The sequence below is a fragment of the Artemia sp. Qi Xiang Cuo genome, chromosome 20 (genome assembly GCF_049724085.1).
Source record: "Artemia sp. Qi Xiang Cuo chromosome 20, ASM4972408v1, whole genome shotgun sequence".
Taxonomy (NCBI): Eukaryota; Metazoa; Arthropoda; class Branchiopoda; order Anostraca; family Artemiidae; genus Artemia; species Artemia sp. Qi Xiang Cuo.
In genome coordinates this window covers 50,730,465-50,752,340 of record NC_142813.1, presented here as the reverse complement: position 1 = coordinate 50,752,340, position 21,876 = coordinate 50,730,465, and the positions used below count along the sequence as shown (strand labels likewise).

Sequence of the window (21,876 nt, the reverse complement as noted above, 5' to 3'; positions counted from 1 at the left end):
TTGAATTGTGGGCACAAGAAATGATTGAACCACTTCAGTCGAGCTTAGTTACTTTGCTCCTTGATGGAGTAAAGAACGACCGGAATGACAAAAGATCAAATCTGAATGAAGAAGAAATAATGAACACAGTGATTGGTTCATTTGTGATAATGTGGACAAATTAATGAAAAAGATGTATTTAAGGTAATATTGTCAATGTTATCGTTTTCTAGTAGATATAATGGGATTGCAACTTTGTTATTTTTGAACTAATAATTAGAATATTAGTGCTTCCTATTACCATCTTCATGTCATCCAAAAGTAAAAGAAAAGCCACAATTTCTCGTCAACATTGATTTTGAAACGGTGGCCTTTATATGGAGCTATTTGAAAATTAAAGGGGCGAAAAGAAACCACGAATTTAAAAAAAAAAAAGAAGAAAAATGTAACCACTTGAAGATTATCTGCAACAGCAAAAAGTTTAACAACTTCAATTTCCTACTAACTTCTGCTAAAACTTGTAAATGAGAAAGAGGATATTGTCTTCATGCGCAAGAGTAGGATGGGGCCTTTGGATCAAAGAACGACACGTTAATCGGCTGACTCAACAAGTCATGGAAACACATAAATACATAGTCAGACGCATAATATGTACTTTACGGAAAACATTCAAATGAATCTACTAAAAAAAATTCTGCATTGTCAGTTTAATGTACATATGCTGATATTTTTTCCTTAAAATCTTAATTTATTTTTGATTTCTTATGTGAAAACATTTAAAGGAATTTTTCAGTAAAATACAAATTATATTCTGGCTTTTAGAAAGCTTGGGGTTTAGAACCCTACTCATATTAATTTTTGCTTACTTTCGGTTTCATTTATTTATTGATATTAATTTGTGGTAGTTGTATTCTTGGTTGATAATTTGATTCTATTTTTGGTTTTTGTTTTTATTCTATTTTTTTCATTTTAGCTTAATGGAATTCTTTACTTTTTAAAAAAGCTGATTTTGTTGATTTTTTTTTTAATTCATTGCTGTTCGTTTTGTTTGGGCATATTCTTTTTCAGGGAGAAAGATTGAGCTTCTTCCGCAGAAATTGTGAGTGATAAGAATATTTTTACTCAACTTCAGAAATTTAGATGAAACTAAATAAGAAAAAGTATTAGCTTGATTTCTTGAAGTTCTGGTGTTTCTGAATACCAAATAAATAAATAATTGATTGTTTTTTTTTTTTTTTATTATTATTAATCCTTTTATTCAAGTTCTGTAAGACATGCCAGAAGTTTCTCCAAGCAGAACTTCAGAAATCGTTAAGAAGATACTGTTGGTGCCAGATAGAACAGATTAAATTTGGACTCAGTTTAAAAGTCTTATTAGATAGTCTCCTTAACAGTTGTACATTTTGTTCAACTAATTTTGACAAACTGTTTTATTTGATTTGTCATGTGAAAAATAGGATGTGGAGAATTAATATTGTGCGAATACCCCTTTAAGAATCACTCGTTCATTAAAAGTCATCTGTATAAAATAAAATAAAGTCAAAGGAGTAGTGATACGTGGGATTTTATGAAGGAAAAGATAGCAGGTTACGATTAATTTACCTGAATTGGCAATTAAATAACGGTATAGGTTTTTAGTTGTAAAATGAAAGGATTTTGCAGTTTGGATCTGAAGGCTGTTGAACTGCAGTAGGATTTGAATCAGTTTTATTTTCAGCTGTATCGAGATGGATTTGAGGTGCAATATTTAAAGTCAACAGCAGACTATTATCGACGAGAAACTAATTTTCTGGTCAATGAAACTCCTGAGCCGCATTTTAACGTGTTGAACTATATGAGAAGAGTATTAGAGCGAAGAGACGAAGAGAAAAAAAGATGCTCCAAGATCCTTCATGAATCGTAACCTATTTAACGTTCTTTTTCTTGCTTCTTTTTTTTGTATCGTTTAAAAAAAATTGAAGCAAATTTTAATTCCCACCTCCTTCTAAAATTCCAGATCTGAAAAAACAGGGTTAAAATATTCGCGACAAAGAGCGAATTTCCCCGCTCCTCATATCTACTCCGCCTTTATGATTATACAGTGACTGCTATAATTATGCATTTATTAGTATATTTATTGTACTAAATTATGATAATGGAATGATTGACGGGGTCGCAGTCTCCCTTTCGCCCAGGCTAATTTCCTACCTTTTTAACCTTTTCCTCTACTATCATTGACAAGGATATCTGTTTTTGAACATGTTAAAGAGGGAAAATTCTGTGTTTTGTGTTGGAGGCTATGCAGCCATATCTCCGCCTCCTCATTGCTCCAATTTTATATCATAGCCATGTCTGGATGCACCCTACTGCAAAATATTTGATAACTTGAATTCAAAATCAACCGACTGGGTGCCTAAGTAAAGAACGCTGTTGGCACAATGTATTTTTTTTCTTCCATGCCAGGGCACTTCGTATCGAAGGAGCTTTTGTTGAAACTTCAAAAAGGGCTCATACGATTAGAAATTGGAATGGATAGTGCCCTTTTTAATAGTTGAAAGTGATTGGAAGGCAGCTAACACCCCTTCCATGCCCGACATTTCCCCAAACACATCCAATTAAAATTTTGAGATAACCATTTTCTTAAGCGTAATTGATTCTAGATAGATAAATATGTTTTTAAGAAAGACAATCCCCCCAGCCCTCAGGGCAAGGGTTTTAAGTTATGCCCTGGGGGTATATAAGAGCAATGTTGGCGCAATGGTTTATTTATTATTTTTTCTTTAGACCAGGGCTCTTGGTATCAAAGAAGTTGTCGTAGAAACTTCGAAAAGGGCTCATTCGATTGGAAATAGGAGGGGCTTGTGTCCTTTTTAGTAGTCAAAAGTGATTGGAAGGCAACTAACACCCCTTCTACGCCCACCATTTTCCGAAACACATCCAATCAAAATTTTGAGATAGCCATTTTGTTCAGTGTAGGTGATTTCCCAGACATAAATTATATTTTTGAGGATGACAATCCCCCACAGACTTCAGGGTAAGGGTTGTAAGTTATGCCCTGGGGGCATATAAGGTTTTTAATAGAAAGGGTTGTCGTATAAACTTCGAAAAGGGCTCATTCGATTGTAAATTCGAAGGGCTAGTACCCTTTTTCATCGTCGAAAGTGACTTGAGGGCAACCAACTCCCCTTTCACGCCCACCTTTTCCTCAAACACATCCAATTCCAGTTTTTAGATAGCCATTTTGTTCAACGTAGTTGAAAGTTTTGCAAATTAGGTCTTTGAGGATGACAACCCCACAGCCCTCAGGGCAAGGGTTGTAAGTTATACCCTTGGGCCATATAAGCTTTTTATAGAGAGCGTTGTCGTAGAAACTTCAAAAGGGGCTAATTCGATTCGAAATTCAAAGGGCTAGTGCCCTTTTTAATATTCAAAAGGGATTGAAGGACAACTAACACCCCTCTCACGCCCACTATTTCCCCAAACACATCCAATCAAAATTTTCAGACTGTCATTTTGTTCAACGTAGTAGAAAGTTCTGGAACTTAGGTGTTTGAGGCTGACAACCCCCCCCCCTCAGCCCTCAGGGCAAGGGTTATAAGTTTTGTCCTGGGGGCATTTGAGGTTTATATAGAAACTTGTTTTTGAAATTTCAAAAAGGTCTCATTTGATTGGAAATTGAAAGGGATAGTGTCTTTTTTAATTGTCGAAAGTGAATAAAGAGTAACTAACCCCCCTCTCACAGCCACCATTTCTCCAAACACATTCAATCAAAGTTTAAAGATAGTCATTTTGTTCTACGTAGTTGAAAGTTCTGGAAATTATGTATTTGAGGATGACAAACCCCCCAGAGCCCCCAGGGCAAAGGTTGTAAGTTATGGCCTGGGGGCATATAAGGTTTTTATAGATAGTGTTGACGTAAAAACTTCAAAAGAGGCTCATTCAATTGGAAATTGAGAGGGCTAGTGTTCTTTTTAATAGTCGAAAGTGATTGGAGGGTAACTAACCCGTCTCTCACGCCCACCATTTCCCAAAACATATCCAATCGAAATTTTCAGACAGCCATTTTGTTCAATGTAGTAGAAAGTTCTGGAACTTATGTGTTTGAGGATGACAACCCCCCCAGCCCGCAGGGCAAGGGGGGGGGGTATATGAAATTTATATTGAAAGTGTTGTTGTAGAAACTTCAAAAGGGCTAATTTGATTGGAAATTGAAAGGGCTAGTGCTTTTTTTAATAGTTGAAAGTGATTGGAGAGCAACTACCGCCCCTCTCACGCCCACCATTTCACCGAGCATATCCAATAAAAATTTTGAGATAGCCATTTTTTTTAACGTAGTTGAGTTTTGGAAATTAGGTCTTTGAGGATGACAACACCCCTTATAGCCCGTAGGGTAAGGGTTGTAATTTACGCCCGGGGCATATAAGGTGTTTATAGAAAGCGCTGTCGTAGAAACTAAAAAAGGACTCGTTCGATTGGAAATCGACAGGACTAGTGCCCTTCATAATAGTCGAAAGTGATTGGGAGGCTTGACATTTCTATGGTAAAAATCGATGTCGGTACAATGTTTTTTTTATATTTTTTTTTTATTTTTTTTATTTTTTTTTATAGATCAGGGCACTGCGTATCGAAGGAGTATTCATAGAAACTTCGATAAGGGCTCATTCAATTGACAATAGAAAGGGCAGTTGCCCTTGTTAATAGTCGAAAGTGATTGGAGGGCAACTAATACCACCCACCCCCACCCTCCCATTTACCCATAATGTTTAAAAACTAAATGTTGTCTTAAGATTAGATCAAAATGCACTGTGTTAATGCTAATTCCCAATAAGGCATCTCAGCAGTATCTCAAGAACGACTGAGGGTTTATGTTCAAACTTTTGGGGCCACTTCTGATCTTAAAATTTAACCAAATCAAAATAGCGTAAGTGTGTCCAAGCTATCAAAGAAAGTAAACAGATTTATTTGGCGAATGGTATCAAGTTTTCCGTTTTAGGTCAACTAGAGGAAGTATGAAACTAAATAAAGTGAGTATGTTGTTAAAAATTGCTGCAAATTTTTCTCCAGCATACAAATAGCAGGCCAAACTATAAAGTCTTCAAAAAACGAAAAGATTTAAAGTATTATTTTCTTTTTCCCTGAAAAGATTATGTCAATATAAAACAAACAGAAATTAATTAGAAAAACTTTTTACACCAAATGTAAAATGTATGATGAAAAATTTCTACGAGTGAGTGTAAAGTATATACTTACAAAACAGCGACTCAGCTATAATGGTGAAACATAACCCTAAGAACCTGCATATTTTGGAGTAGACCAAGCAAAGGAAGAAAAACCGAAAAATAGTAGTCTAAAATACATTTTTCAGGTTTTAAACTCCTTCCTTCAAACTAGAAAAAATTTCTTTAATACAAAAAATTCATGGATCTCACAGAAGTATCTAGAAAAAAAACATGTTTATTTATGGAAAAATAAGACTATAATATCTTACTCAAAAGGAAACAAAATTTTTCCAGGAAATCCTGGAAGATCATTGTCATTCCAGAAACAAATATCAACTTGAAGCCTAGCTTTTCAAATAAGCTTATAGTACTGGTCCATCTATTAAGGATATCTCATTACAGGCAATTTCATGGACTTAGAATATTTTCAAATGAAAAGGGGATATTTGAGCATTGGGATCTAAGAAATTCGGATCCAGGATTTTTGTTTGGGGGGGGGGGATTACTAATTTTCGACTCGGTTTTTGACTAATTTTACTAATTTTTAATAAGGTTTTACTAATTTTAAACTAATTTTTGACTCGGTCAAAAAGGGTAACCCCCTTTTTTTGGGGGGGGGGATAAGTAAATGAAACCCAAAACGAACAGAAATTACGAAAAATAACCGACTCAAATTCAAAACGAGCAGAAATCAACATGAATTGGGCTCAAAACCCCTAAGCCTCCCCAAGGCCAGAACATAATTTGCACTTTATTGAAAAAAATACAAATGAATGTGCACTGTCATTTTAATATACGTATATTGATATTTAGTAATCAATATATTAATATTATTTTATTTATTAAAGTTATAAAAGTAAAAACAACTAGTATATAAAAGAAATTACACCAACTAGTTGGTATTGTCATTGATGACTACATAATGCGAAGTCATCAAACTCGTTGCAAGTGCTGTCATCAAATTAGCATCAGCTTTAGCTTGGACGGCTTTCAAAAACTGCCCTAGTTACGATCAGAAAGTATGATGATAAAACGGGCTTTAGTCTCTTTTCTATTAAAGAATTCAAGTGGCAAGTCTTTATTGAAGTGAAACACGAAGGTCAAAGCATTGACGTTATAGCTATGAAAGACAATAATGGTGTCCGAATACGTATTAGGGTGCAATATGACTTCAGTGTGGGTCTAAGACATCTAAATATGTTGCTTTCTTGGTCAAGTAAACCCTATAAAGTAAATTACTCCCCTCAATGGCGTAGGAGAAAATCAGACTTACTGTCTCCACAATTGTAATTTTTAAGCCCGTCTCGTGGCTTGCCAGCTTTGTTTGTATTGCTATCGGAACGTGCCAAAACTTCCAAAAAATAATGCGGGAAAGCAGCGAAGCTCGCCTCACCTCACCCCCTTTAAAAACGCTTTAATAAACTTTGCCGCGTAAATGGTTTTCAATGTTAACTTCCATCAGTCAAAACATCGGTGTTGAAACTTGCTTTCAAATGAAATATATTTGTAATCTTTGCCTTTCTACTTTTTTTAGGAGGTTTAAAGACATGTTTTCATTCATATTCAGTTTATACCAAACCCTTGTGTTGTTAATTGACTCTTTTTAGGTCTCGCGCCAAAGTTAGCAATGAAATCGACCAAAGAATGGTGGGTGACCATCTAAACTGCCTTCAGACTAGGCTAGAAAATCGTTTTCCCGTTATTTCGATGAGCCAAGAGGACCTCAAAGACCTGGCTATTGCCTATCAAGTATTGAAGACAGTGCAAAGCGGACTCAATAAGCTGGTCAAACTAGTCGAAAAATATTTTGAAAAAATGGGAATGGATGCAGTTAAAAAATTTTATTCTGATCAAGTGAGTCTTTATCTTATGTTAAGCTGATAGTTTGTTTATTCTCTTCGTTTGTTCTACGTAGATAAGGGTTTCTTGGCTCCTATTCATCCGGGCTCAAACTAACTTTTTTTTTGAGATTCTTCAGAGTTAGTTCTTTTTTTTTTTTTTTTTTTTTTTTGTCAAGAAAAACTGAGATAAAAGTTTAAATCTTTCCCAACTGCGAACACAAACTAGTAAATTTTTATGTAGTATTAATTAAGAAAACTTTCCACAAAATAAGTATTTCAAAGAAAAGTAAAGAACTCCATTAAACAAAAAATGAGCAAAAATAAAATCAAATATTCTACCAAACGTGAAACTACCACAAATTTTTCGAAGTTTCTACGACAACTTCTTCGATACAAAGTGCCCTGCTCTAAAGGAAAAAATTAATAAATAACGCATTGTGCCAACATCGGTCTTATATGCCCCCAGGGCATAACTTAAAACCCTTGCCCTGAGGGTTGTGGGGGTGTCCTCCTCTTTACTTAGTCCCCGTTTCTTGTCTCATTCTCGAGTGTCCTCGTTCTTTACTTAGGCAGCGCTATCGCGCTGCCTATGATTTATACAACAACTTCCTATATAAACCATATATGCCCCCAGGGCATAACTAACAACCCTTGCACTGAGGGCTCTGAGGGGGCTATCATCCTAAAAGACCTAATTTCCACAACGTTCAACTGCGTTGAACAAAATAGATATCCCAAAATTTTGATTGGATGTGTTTTGGAAAATGGTGGGCGTGAGAGTCACTATCCAATCACTTTCAACTATTAAAAAAGGCACTAGCCCTTTCAAGTTCCATTTGAATGAGCCCTTTTGAAGTTTCTACGACAATGCTTTCAATATAAACTTTATATGCACCCAGGGCATAACTTACAACCCTTGCACTGAGGGCTCTGATGAGGGTTATCATCATAAAAGACCTATCGACTATTAAAAACGGTACTAGCCCTTTGAACTTCCTGTCGAATGAGCTTTTATTGAAGTTTCCACGACAACGCCTTCTTTAAAAACCTTATATAACCCCAGGGCATAACTTACAACCGGTGCCATGAGGGATGTGGGGGATTGACCTCCTAAAACAAATATTTTCTATCTTGAAATCAACTACGCTGAACAAATTGGAAATATTAAAATTTTGATTAGAGGTAGTCTGGGGAATGATGGACGTGGGGAGGGGGGCTATTAGCAGTCAAATCACTTTCGACTATTAAAAAGGGTACTAGCCCTTTGAATTTCCAATCGAATGAGCCTGTTTTCAAGTCTCTACGACAACGCCTTCTATAAAATCCTTGTATGCCCCCAGGGCATAACTTAAAACCCTTGTCTTGGGGTTTGTGGGGGAGAGTACTCCTCAAAAACATATTTTCTATCCGGAAATCAACTACGCTGAACAAAATGGCTATCTCAAAACTTTGATTGGATGTGTTTGGGGGAATGATGGGTATGTGGGGGGGGCTAGTTGCCCTCCAATCACTTTCGAATGTCAAAAAGGGCACTAGCCGTTTGAATTTCCAATCGAATGAGCCTGTTTTGAAGTTTCTACGACAACGCCTTCTATAAAAACCTTATATGCCCCCAGGGCATAAATTTGCCCTGAAGGTTGTGGGGGAGTGTCCTCCTCAAAAACATATTTTCTATCTGGAAATCAACTACGCTGAAGAAAATGGCTATCTCAAAATTTCGATTCGATGTGTTTGGGGGAAAGATGGGCGGGGAGGGGGGCTAGTTGCCCTCCAATCACTTTTGACTATTTAAAAGGGTACTAGTCTTTTGAATTTCCAATCGAATGAGCCTGTTTTGAAGTTTCTACGACAACGCCTTCTATAAACACCTTATATGCCCCAAGGGCATAACTTAAAACCCTTGCCCTGAGGATTGTGGGGGAGTGTCCTCCTCAAAAACATATCTTCTATCCGGAAATCAACTACACTGAACAAAATGGCTATCTCAAAATTTTGATTCGATGTGTTTGGGGGATGATGGGCGTGGGGGGGGGGGGGGCTGGCTGCCCCCCAATCACTTTGGACTATTAAAAATGGCACTAATCACTCCCAATTTCCAATCGAATGAGCCCTTTTCGAAGTTTCTACGACGACTCCTTCGATACGAAGCGCCCGGGTATGGGGAAAAAAAAACAACACATTGTGACCACATCGTTTTTTACTTAGGCAGCGCTAGCAAGCTGCCTCTGATAGAGTCTGTGTGATTCTGTTCAGGTTCTTCTTATTTGAAAAAAGGACTTACATGACCAACAACATCCCTAAAGTTAATAGCGACGAAGACCACAATGCCTTTCCATCATAAACAACCAATTACAAGTAGAAACAATAGGAAAATGACTTCGTTGAAGTCATGATGCTATGAGTGTTTTAAAAGTTCAAAAAACTTAGTTTTAAAGTTAGTTTTTCAATTTAAGTTTATCTTTTCATGTTTTCGTTTGTGTTGTACTGAGAACGGCCATAGAACCTTGGGTCGAAATATTCATTTAGAGTTTGGAATTTTACTGTTTCTAGAAAAAATTCCCTTGTTATTTTTGTTTGTAATTGGTTGTTCATGAATAAAGCGTTTTTTTTGTGTTTTTTTTTGTCATAATAAAATATACAAGAAACAAATAAACAAATAAAGTAAAAACCTACAAAGTCAGTTCAATATTAAATTAGTAAAAGTAAAACCAAATACTATGTGACATAATTACACTCGTACTTGTAAGTTAAAAGAAAAAAATCAAGCTTTTTTCTTCTGACAGGAAGAAGCAACATTAAAACTTAAAACGGACCGAAATTATTCCATATTTTAAAGGAGCCTCTCTTCTTCTCTCTCTTCTCTCTCTCTCTTCCTCTCTTCTCAATGCCTCTCTCTTCACGTTAAAGTTTTAATTCAAGGTAAAACAGCTTGCGAATTCAATGAAGTAAGCTTTACGTGCCTAAATTGTTTGAAACTCCCTTAATTATAAAAAAAAAACTTTTATGATAAAGTCTTAGTCACATATTCTATCTATTTATTCAATATTCTCGGGATGTACGTCTGCTGTAAGGAACGCAGGAGGGGGTGGGTAACTTTGAAATTTGAAAGTGTAGTCGTAAGATCTTTCATATTTGGAATTTTCACAAAGATTCCCTATATGACTAATTGACAATGTGGCTCTATGTGGCTAATTGACAAAAGAGAGAAAAAGAGGTCATTTGCAAACTTGGTCCTGTTTGGCTTCTTCTTTAGCCGCTCATTGGCTGCCATAACAAAAGCAATCTGGCCCAGGAAATTACCCTGTGGGGCACCGCAGTCAATCCTCAGGAACTCGGAAAAGATATTGAGGGAGAGTTGGACACACTGACCTCTGTTACTCAGGTAGCTAGCAAGTAGCCTTACAATGAATTGTCATGCTCCCATCTTGTTGGCTCCGCTGACAACGAGCGGGTGGTACAGATAATCAAATATCTTCACCATATCGGTAATCCAGAGGTCCACAAAGGAGTCTGGGCACTCTAGGTGACGAAGCATTTCATCCAGTAGGTTGACTTGATAGTGTATGGTGCTACATTCGGGCTAGAGGCCGAGTTGTCTGGGATCTATGGACTCCTTTATATCCTCGTATATCTAGTTAAAGATGAATCGCGCGAAGATTTTCGAAAATGAAGAGGTCTTTGATAATGGACGGAGGTCTTTAAGTTCAGTCGCGGTTATTACCTTTGGGATTGGCACTATATATGCTTTTTGAAGCAGTTGTGAAAGGTACCCTCAACTAAGCACTGGTTATAAATTGCCGCAAGGGGTACACATAGTTCCTTGGCGCAATGGACCAGTCCAGCTGGGGGTACCTTTTTCGGACAGGTTGCCTTACGGGGATCAAGTTTGGTTAGTTTTTTTTCAATTTCTTCCGGCGCAATGACTGGGATCGTAGATATTTCTTCTTCTTTAGGTGGAAGTTCTTCGAGAGGTGGTGTGGGGGGGGTGTTTGCTACAGATTCTTGCAAGAAAGGAGTTTACTTGATTGGCGCCAAGTTTGTTCCCACTTTCATCCAAGATTTCAGGTTTTTCTTGTTCGACTCATAAGTTTTTGCACATTGCTGTGAAAACGCTTGGGATTGCTTTTCATGAACTTCTCCACTGTTTTGACCCGTGGGCTTTGCGGGCATAACGACATCTTTTGACTACTAAGTTTCGTAAGTGTTTTACTTCGTCTAGACGGTTTGTTTCGAATAGTTCGTCTCTGTGAGATGATCTGCCGGATTTCGTCGATTATCTACTGTTTATCAAGTGGTTTGATCGTTTTCTCTTTTCTAGGAAAACAGTCCTAAATGTAAGGGTGAGGAAGTCTTCTGCCACAGAGTTAGCGTTTTCAAGTTTCAGAATGTCCAATCAGTTCTGAGACCGTAACCAAAGTTTATAGTTAGTAATTTTTTCATAAGTGATCGGCCGGAAGAATATGACTTATTTTTCAGTTACGGGCTTTCTGTTATTTGGTCCCAGCTGCACAATCAAATGGTAACGTCGCCCTAGTGGATGTTGTGTGACTGGCTCTTTGTAATATTCGCTGCAGTTTGAAAAAACTAGTTCAGGGGTCTTAGTTTGTCGCGTTGGGCACTTTACCATTTGTTTGAGGGACAGTGAGTTCGCGACCCACTTTGGTTTCTTTGTCGTTGAAATCTCCAACGACAAATAACGCAGCAAATGGGTACTCACTTCCTCAAGTTAACTAAACAGCCAGATCTTTTCTCCTATCTTATTTATTTCCTATGATAGTTTGGAGTTTCTCATTTTTTTTTTCAAAATGCTTTACGTCCTCTTTTTTTCCTCACAGAAACAATTGGGAATCGAAGCTTTTTATCTAAATTGTTTTTGCCGTATCTTGGTCTCTTAAAAAAGAAATCCTTCTTTTACCAGCAACTGATTGTTAATAGCAGTAAGAAAAAGAATATTTATACATTTTTCCCGATTTCCTATACAATTTACGTACCTTTTGAATTGCATCAAACAAGCTTCTTGTCGACACAACTCCCAAATTGTTTGCACCAAGTCCAAATTCTGAATGTTCCTAATTTGCATACAACCACTAGCTTTATTTTGGTTTCTTACTCTCTTAGTGCTATTTTCGCCTCATATTTGAATTATTGGCTTCAGCCATTCTAAAATAACAACTTGGGTGGAAACCAAACACCCATTTGTGGAATTTGCACTTACTTTATTTTGCGTTACTACTGCTACTGCCAATACAAAAAAACACCACAGCTCCACTCTCCTCAAGTCCTTCCCATCAAGTACCTGCTTCTTACTTCAAATGTTTCTCAATCAACTCAAATTTTATTAAATAATGTTTTCTTTGGTGAAGCTAATTTCTGATTTAGAACTCTAAAAGAAAAAGTAAACTCAACTAACTTCTAAATTGTATCTTATATCCGTTTTTTTTTTCAAGTACGGTATTTTTTAGACATAATAAAAGTGATGTTTTCAGTTTAAGACTCTTTTTGAGGGTTCAGGTTCAGGGTTAGCACCTCTGTTGCTACAACCCCTGTGATATACGCTGCTGAAAAAACCGTAGCTTATTACAAAAAATATATGACCTGCTCAAAGTGGGTCACAACGAACCTGCGCACATATTTACTGTCATCTCCTATTACTCTGCTATATGTTAGCCCTTGATCATTCAGTTAGCAGAACCCTGTTTAAGTCTGTTTTTGACATGTTTAAACAGTTAAATCGGGTATGTGCGGTAATTAAGTATTTTAGTGAAATTTGCAAAATATCAACTTGGTGGTGTCAGTAAAATAGCGGTAGAAGGCCCAATTTTACCGTTTGCACTATTAATGTACATAGTATTGATGTATCGCAAATAAAACTAAACTGTTTATCATAGTTTGTACTAGCTCAAACTCAAAGTATGTTTAGCCAGATATTGTTTTCCTAAAACTTCTTATAGGATGACTGTGTGCTGTAGTATGTGCGTGTATATTAGTCTGTTCCTCACTATTACATGGATTCTTTTTTATTATTCTTCCAGCCGAATGATCCGCTAGCTTTCGAGGAGGTTATTTCGAAAATTCATAAAACCTGTTCAAGTATGATTTCCTCGTATTTTCAAAGTGACCAGGATTTTGAAAGAGCCCTAAAACGAGCCCTTCATTCAGTTGTCAACCTCAGATATGAATCTGCTGAATTGGTATGTATGTGATAAAAACTCAATCATTGTATTTGTACGTCATATTAGTTGTATTGTCTAACCATGTGACCATAAAATAATTTTTTTGAGGTAGGATGCTTGTTTGTTTAGACTTGACTTTATTAACCAAAAACGCTATACACAAAACTAGTGTAAAGGTGTCAGTGAGGCAACCCGTACGTCTTCATTAATAACCAAGGAAAAACAGATTGCACTTCAAGAACTCTCACGGAGCACAGAGGAAGAAAGAAAGAAGGAAAGAAGGAGAATAAGAAAAGTAAAAAGAAAGAAAATATTGATCGGGAAAGGATTTAAAAACAAATTATAAATAAATCAATAATACATTTCATCCTTGCTGCTTTATGCGGAATGAACTATTTCTAGAGGCAGAGATAGTTTCGTTGATATTTATCATATCACGAAATTTCAATATTGTTTGTTGCCTGTGTGTTTTTCTCTTTTCTATTCTTCTGTTTTTACCATATTTTATAGCATATCCTAAGTTATGAAGCATGTTTTGCTGGTTTTTCCCCAGGTATTTTTGGCTAGGATAGGAGTCTTTAGAAGGGTCTCTGTAGGGTTGAGGGTTACCACTGAACCCTATATCTTTCCCCTGGACGAATATACTTCGGACTACTTTGGCATAAACAATCTACATATAAGGTGATAGAATTCTGTAAAATAGTCTAAGGATTCCCTTCTTCCTAAAAAAAGTTTTGAAGGAAACAAGTGAAAATGTAAAAAATCAGTAAATTATTATAAATAAGCAATTATGCAGTTTCGCCAGCGGCAGTAAACCCGAAAACGAAGATTTAATTGGACTGCTACGTTAAGACAGTGACCAGACTAGTTTGTATCCTTGGAATCTATTTATGACACTAGAAAGGTGTTTTATGTAACAAAAAGCAATCACAAAATTATCCAGCTTCTATTATGAAAGACCAGCTTGTAACAAAAGTCCCTCCGGAAATTGTAAATATTTGATAAGTATATATTTCATCAAGAAAAGCAGCTAATTGAATTTGGAAAAGAAAATGTGACGGGATATTCTCTTTCTTGAGGGGTTGGGGGGCTGTTTTTGTGTTTTATCACTTTAGGAGCTCCTACTTAGCAGTTCTTCTTTATAAATTGTTCTTTCAATCTGATTTTTGTGTGTGGTGATCTTTCGTCTTGAGGTAGAAATAACGACTAAGTAGCTGTTCCAAGACCTTAACAGTGCAGAAATGATTGTGATTTTGGTGCTCTTGGTTTAATTTCTTACAAATAAGGAGCATTTATACTTCTTATAAATCGTATATTTGTTTGTAAATAATCAGAATTTTCGCGTCTGTAATAACCGATAATACTCAGTGTATATTGTTCGAATTTTGAGAATTGTTAAGAAATTGTTCAGAAACCAAATTAGTGTAACTAAGATTGGAGATAGTAGCATCAAGCCAAAAAAAGCAATTGGAAAAATACTAGATGTCTCCTTTCCATCTCAGTTCTACTTTCTTAAAACTATTATGAGCTTTGACTACAAATACATAAACAAGAGATTTCATAAGACAATTTAAACGAAAAGATGTTCACCAAAGGCAGCTTGAAAATTCTTTTTATCAAAAATGAAAGCAATTAGAAAAATTTTATTAGTATGTGTCATCGTAGAAGATACACGAGGTATTAAAAAATTCGTGGAATTTCTGTCAACATAATAACCCACTTTTTGCAATTCTGAAGGAGCTGTGTTTTAGAATTTTTGAGGAAATTGAGGTTAGAATTGGCTAAAAAGTGTTGAGGAAAACTCCATCGTGAAATCTCTTCCGTTATGACAACGCCCTAGCGCATTATTCATTCATTGCAAGAAAAGGTTTGAGAGAATATCAGTGCAAATTGCTGTGACTTCCATTTTATAGCCCCGATCCAGCCACATCTGAACTATTTTGATTTTCAAAACTGAAAGATCAGTTCATAGACGTCCGTTTTTATAGCGTGGATGAAGAAATTTACGCAATAAAAATACGGTTCATAAAGGTACTTTCTTGTACTTTTTGCACGTTCTACTTGCATCCAGGCTCATCGGGGCGTCCAGTAGACGACGACATGTTTCTTTCCAGAGATTTCGCTCGAGGGTGTCAGGCTCCATAATTTCAAGCCAGTGACGATCCTATCGTCACCCAAATTTTCAAAAACCCCCAATAGGCTCTAGGTCAGCCTTAACTGTCAGCGAGTTATTTTTTCTTTTGTCCTCCAGGTTTGTTCTTCCATGCTGGTAGTGGAAGGCGTTTGAGGAATTTTTTGGTAACATGCTCTTCTGATCTCTGCATGGTGTGGCCAAACTACCTCAGACGCATCATTTTTATAACATCAGAGATAATATGGCAATCCCCACCTCTTCCTCTGACCTCTTCGTTCGAGACTCTGTCTGAGAGGCGAATGCCTAGTATATATTGCATGCATTTTGGATGGAATATGTCCAAGGGTGACGCTTCTGCTGCTTTGAGTTACCAAGTTTCACATCCATGGAGAAGAAAAGAGAGTACCATGGCTTGGCAAAGTCGGACCTTTTTGCGTGGAGAGATTTTGCTGTGTTTCCAAAACAAGTTCTTTAGGAGCAGGAGGGCGTCCCATGCCGTGGATTTGCGATTTAGATATCCTCTGCTAATTCCTAAATTTTGTTTATCATTGAGCCAAGGTATTTGAACGACTGAACGTCATCGATTTGACTACCATTTAGGGTTGCAGGGATGTCATCCCATCCCAACTGTCCGCATTGTTTTCATCTTCGGTAGACTTATTTGGAGGCCAGTGAAAAGTGCTCTACTTACTACTTCATTAATGCCTGTGCATCTGTAAAAGAATCAGCAAGTATGTCCACATCCTTAGTTTAGTCAAGATCCGTGACAGAGAAGGACTGGCTCACTTCCACACCCTTATACTTTTCAAGGGCCACGAGAATCCAATGAATGACGAAGTTGAATAAGGTCGGTGACAGAACACATCCTTGATGTTCACCCTCCTCAATCAGAACCAGATCTGGAAGCTCAGTATCAGCTCTAACTTGGGCCTTTTTCCATTGTAGTATGCCTTCAACAGTCTGATCATCTTCTCAGGGACTCCGTCCTCTCTCATTGCCATCCATATGGCGTCCCGATGGACTGAGTCAAAGGCTGTGATAAAATCGATAAAGATTTGGATTGTCTCTTGTTGGTGTTTGAAGCGATGCTCTAGGACCTGTCGTAAGCTAAAGATCTGATCACAGCAACCCATGCCTGGTCTAAATCCTGATTGGTTGAGTCGCACTCGGGAGTTTCTAGTGCCTTAGAACCTATTTAAAAGTATAATTGTGAACATTTCTGCAGCAATCGGGATGAGGATATAGCTTGGTAGCTTTTATATTCCATTCGTTCTCCTATTTTGAAGATAGGGACAATTGTCGATGTCTTCTACTCATCGGGGATGTATTCATTGTCCCATTCACCCGTAACGAGCTCATGGAGCTCATCTGCGGCTGACTCAGGCAGAGCTTTCAGCAGGGATGCCAGCTATTCCTGGACTTTTGTCCTTGTGGTTTTTTAGCAGTCTGATTGCCTGGACTACTTCCCCTCTAGTGGGTGGGTCCGTAGACATATTTTGACAAGAATGGTATTCTGACGGGTTGGGTGAGCGTATGGGGTATTGGTTTTTGCTGCTAGTAATTCCCGGTCTCACCCATTTGGAAGTATGCCCATCACTTTCGATACGTTTTTCCGTACTTCTGAGCAGTTTCCTGTCTTTCGCTTTAAGCATAGGGATGGTAGATTGCTTTTTCTTCCCCGCACATTCTCCAAGAATCTGGCAAAGTTTCCTTGTGTGATTTCGTGAGGAAGCTTTTTCCATCTCATTGGTCATATTTGACCAATAGGCCTTTTTGTCCGCTCTAGCAGACTTGTTTTATTCCTGACGCAACGAATTATATGCAGCGGAATTTTTTCTGGTTATCTCCTTCTTTGCAGAGCGTTTTAGCATTTTCTCAGATATTCATTTTTTGGCTTTTTCGTTTTACGACTCCGAGGATGTTTCTTGCGGTTTCCTTCACCTGACATTTGAACTTGCTCCAATTTCTCTCTATTTTGAAAGCAGGGCATCCTGATGAGTTAAAATCCTCATCAAAACCTTCAGCATCGTCTTGTAGGGTGGCAAAGCGGTTGGAAAGCTCAAGGACAAAGGATTCTCGTTATTTTCCCCAAGTTCTCGCTATTTTTCATAAAGGGATCCCCAGACTTCTTCAAAACAGCCCAAAAGGATGAAAGCACTGCCTGTCGAAGTGCGTGTACCTTGACAGAAGTTATGCTGAAAACTTGTTATAAAAAAAACTTGATTTTTATAGAAAAATTCGGGAACAAAAAACAAATTCGTGTATTTTTTAATGTGCCTTGTATTGTGCATTCCTTATGTAGCTGTCTACTCCTCTCTGAAAAATGACCGTTATATTTATTTCTTGAATATTCTTTAATCAATGTATTGTACATCAGAAAAATATAAATATACCTACGCTAGTTTCTCATTTGTCCAGTTGAACAACTATTTTACTTAAAAGTTGTTAAGAGGGAATTTAATTTGCTCTTTAAACAGGGTTATCGGTATTGAGCGGTTCAAAAAAAACAAAAAAACAATTATAATAAGGACTTGCGCATATTTACGACATTCAAATAAGATTCCTTTGTTAGTGTTCGTAGACGATTGTAAGGCCGATTTTTCATTCAATAGGTTTTGGATAAAACTTAAGGTCAAAAGATAAAAACAGCCAAGTGGACTTGACTCCTTTTTGTATATATTTAGCAGCTTTTCATCAGTTGCTGAAGTATCTCGACCATTGCAAGATTAGTATCATAAATGTACCGACAAATATTTTGTTAGTATTGTAACCTTCAATTACTGTTCTATGAAAGGATTTCTTTATTTTCAAGATGTACTTATCTACTATCACCATACAAATGATATGCTATGCATTTTTCATTCTGTTTTTCTTCTTGCGTTGAGCTTATGTAGCTCACTTCTTGAATATCTTAATATCATTGCATTACTAACATTAACTTCTTTTGCTTTCAGTTAGCGAAATATTGTGATATTTTAGTTAGAAGACCAAGTGATTGTAATAATATTGCCAAACTACCTCAAGATTTTACCGTTTTTGAGTACTTAGAGTATAAGGATTGGTTTCAAATACATTATGCCAAACTTCTAGCTGAAAGACTGATATGTCAATCATCACCATCCATGGACACAGAAGAGGAGATGATACAATTTTTCAAGGTAAGATTTTCTCAATGTACAGAGTTTCACGCTGTTATGTTCCCATGCAAAATGGAAGTTTTAGTCCATCTTGTTTTAAATTTATTTGTTTGTTCATAGCAAAATGATGTTTCACCGAGACGGTTAGATAGATATGTTGAAATATTTAAACTAGACTATTGAAGAGTGTCTCAGTTTTAATGCAACATAATTCATTGGCTTTTGATTTCTACACAATAAGTTTTTCAAGAAAAGTTAAGAACTCCATTAAACAAAAAAAGAGCTAAAATAAAATCAAATAATCTACTAAGCGTGAAACTACCACATATCAGCATCGATAAATAAATGAAACCCAAAACGAACAGAAATTACAATAAATAACCGAGTCTAACTCAAAACTAGCAGAAATTAACATAAGTTGAGCGCAAAATCCTATGCCTTCCCAAGGGCAGAACAAAATTTGCGCTTTAATGAAAAAAATATAAATGTGTTTACCTTTATAACTTAAATGAATCAAATAATATTAAGATTTTGATTACTAAATATCAGTATATGTATATTAAACTGACAATGCACATTCATTTGTATTTTTTCAGTAAAGTGCAAATTTCCTTCTGGCCTTGGGAAGGCATAGGGGTTTTGCGCCCAACTTGTGTTAGTTTATGCTCGTTTTGAGTTTGACTCGGTTATTTATTGTAATTTCTGTTCGTTCTGGGTTTCATTTATTTGTCGATGCTTATTTGTGGTAATGCTTTTGGAAACGACAACGGTTTCTATAAACACTTTATCTGCCTCCAGGGCATAAATTACAACCCTTACCCTAAGGTCATTCTCAAATATCTAATTTCCAGAACTTTCTACGACGTTGAACAAATTGACTATCTGATTGATTGAATGTGTTTGGAGGAATTTTGGGCGTGAGAGGGAGGTTAGTTACGCTCCAATCACTTTCGACTATTACAAAGGGCACTATCCCTCTCAATTAAAACTCTATCTATAAAATCTTATATGCCCCCAGGGCATAAACTACAACCTTTGCCCTTGGGGCTCTCGGGAGTTCGTCATCCTTAAAGTCATAATTTCCAGAACTTTCAACTACGTTGAACAAATGGCTATCTCTAAACTTTGATGGAATGTTTTTGGGGAAATGGTGGGCGTAAGAGGGGGGTTAATTACTCTCCACTCACTTTCAACTATTAAAAAGGGCAATTTCAATTTCCAATCAAATGAACCCTTTTTGAAATTTCTATAACAGCTTTTGATATAAACTTTATATGCCAGTAGGGCATAAATTACAACCCATGCACAGAGAGCTCTGAGGGGGTTATCATCCTAAAAGACCTAATTTCCAGAACTTTCAACTACGTTGAACAACATGGATATTTCAAAATTTTGATTGGATGTGTTTGGTAAAATGGTGGGCGTGAGAGGGGCGTTAGTCACTATCCAATCACTTTCAACCATTAAAAAAGGCACTAGCCCTTTCAATTTCCAATTGAATGAGCCCTTTTGAAGTTTCTACGACAACGCTTTCAATAAATAATTAATATGCCCCAAGGGCATAACCTACGACCCTTGCCCTGAGGGCTGTGGGGGGCGGAGCTGTCATCCTTAAAGACCTAATTTTCAAAACTTTTAACTTCGTTGAATAAAATGGTTATTTAAAAATTTTGATTGGATGTGTTTAGGGAAAAGGTGGGCGTGAGAGGGGGGGGGGGGGTAGCTGCCCTCAAATCACTTTCGACTATTAAAAAGGGTACTAGCCCTTTGAATTTCAAATCGAATGAGCCCTTTTTAAAGTTTTTACGACAAAGATTTAAATAAAAACCTTATATGCCCCCAGGGCATAACTTATAATCCTTGCTCTGAGGGTTGTGGAGGAGTGTCTAAAAATTTTGATTCGATGTATTTTGGGAAAATGTGGGCGTGAGAGGAGGGTGGTTGCCCTTAAATCAATCTCGACTATTAAAAAGGGCACTAGCCCTTTGAATTTCAAATTGAATGAGCCCTTTTTCAAGTTTCTACGACACAGATTTCAGTAAAAACCTTATCTCTATGTATATCTATGTATATTATCTCTATGTGTGTCGTCTTTATGTGTGTGTAATCTCTGTGTCTTTGTCGTCTCTGTTTGTCTTTCGTCTTTTTATGTGTCATCTTTGTGCGTTTGTCGTATCTATGTGTTTGTCGTCTCTGTGTGTGTGTCGTATCTGTGTATTTGTGACGTCTCTGTGTGTGTGTCGTCTGTGTGTGTGTCGTCTCTCTGTGTTTGTCGTCTGTGTGTGTGTTTTGTCTCTTTGTGTGTGTCGTGTTTATGTGTTTGTCGTCTCTCTGTGCGTGTGTCTTCTCTGGTTTATGTTAGGTTAGGTTAGGGGGGTTAGTTGCCCTCAAATCACTTTCGACTGTTAAAAAGTGTACTAGCCCTTTGAATTTCAAATCGAATGAGCCCTTTTTCAAGTTTTTACGACAAAGATTTCAATAAAAAACCTTATATGCCCCCAGGGCATAACTTATAATCCTTGCCTGAGGGTTGGAGGGGGGGGGAAGTGTCCTCCTCAAAAATATGTTTTCTATCTGAAAATCAACTACGCTGAACAAAATGGCTATCTCAAAATTTTTATTGGATGTGTCTGGGGGAAGGATAGGTGTGGGGAGGGGGGGGGGGCTAGTTGCCCTCGAATCACTCTCGACTATTAAAAACTATTAAGGGCTCTAGCCCTTTGAATTTCCAATCGAATTAGCTATTTTTGAAGTTTTTACAACAACACCTTCTGTAAAAACCTTATATGCCCCCAGGGCATAACTTAAAACCCTTGCCCTGAGGGCCGTAGAGGGAGTATCCTCCTCAAAAACATTATTAATATCTGGAAATCAACTATGCTGAACAAAATAGCTATCTCAAAATTTTGATTGGATGTGTTTGGGGAAATGATGGGATTGGGGGGGGGGGGGGATATTTGCCCTCCAATCGCTTTCGACTAGTAAAAAGGGCACTATTCACTCTAATTTCCAATCGAATGAGCCCTTTTCGAAGTTTCTACGACAACTCCTTTGATACGAAGTGCCCGGGTATGGAGAGAAAAAAAACATATTGTGCCCACGTCGTTCTTAACTTAGGCAGCGCTAGCGCACTGCCTATTATACATATACCTGGGTAAATGATTTTATTATTTAGGTGCTGCTCGGTTGTCTATGAAAAATGACTATAAATGCCATACCAAGACACTTATTTTCTTCTTCTTTTTACTCAGTTTAATGCTGTTTACATTTTAAGTTTACAGCATAATGATTTGGTGCATAAAATTATACGTTTTTTCCGTGTAATATGCCTGAGCCGTTTTACGTTAAAAAGAAAATTATGTAGAGGTTGAAGACCAATCCTAAGTAACTCAAAAATAATTTACCAACTGGCGT

At 37.0% G+C, this 21,876-nt stretch overlaps 1 protein-coding gene across 4 annotated transcripts in view; it reads left to right on the top strand.

Moving 5' to 3' along the window:
• The window catches only part of LOC148940327 (cullin-2-like), a 67,726-nt gene continuing 45,850 nt past the window's right edge, over positions 1 to 21,876 (top strand). For 2 of the 4 annotated variants that reach the window (XM_089106003.1, XM_089106001.1), the window contains exons 1-5: positions 1 to 183; positions 1,697 to 1,878; positions 6,785 to 7,031; positions 13,051 to 13,209; positions 18,280 to 18,483. In XM_089106003.1, coding sequence (XP_088962129.1) covers positions 1,814 to 1,878; positions 6,785 to 7,031; positions 13,051 to 13,209; positions 18,280 to 18,483 — 675 coding nt within the window. In that variant the 5' untranslated portion in view covers positions 1 to 183; positions 1,697 to 1,813. Of the gene's footprint in view, positions 184 to 1,696; positions 1,879 to 6,784; positions 7,032 to 13,050; positions 13,210 to 18,279; positions 18,484 to 21,876 lie in introns of those variants that run through there. The other 2 variants (XM_089106002.1, XM_089106004.1) reach the window with 2 other exon arrangements.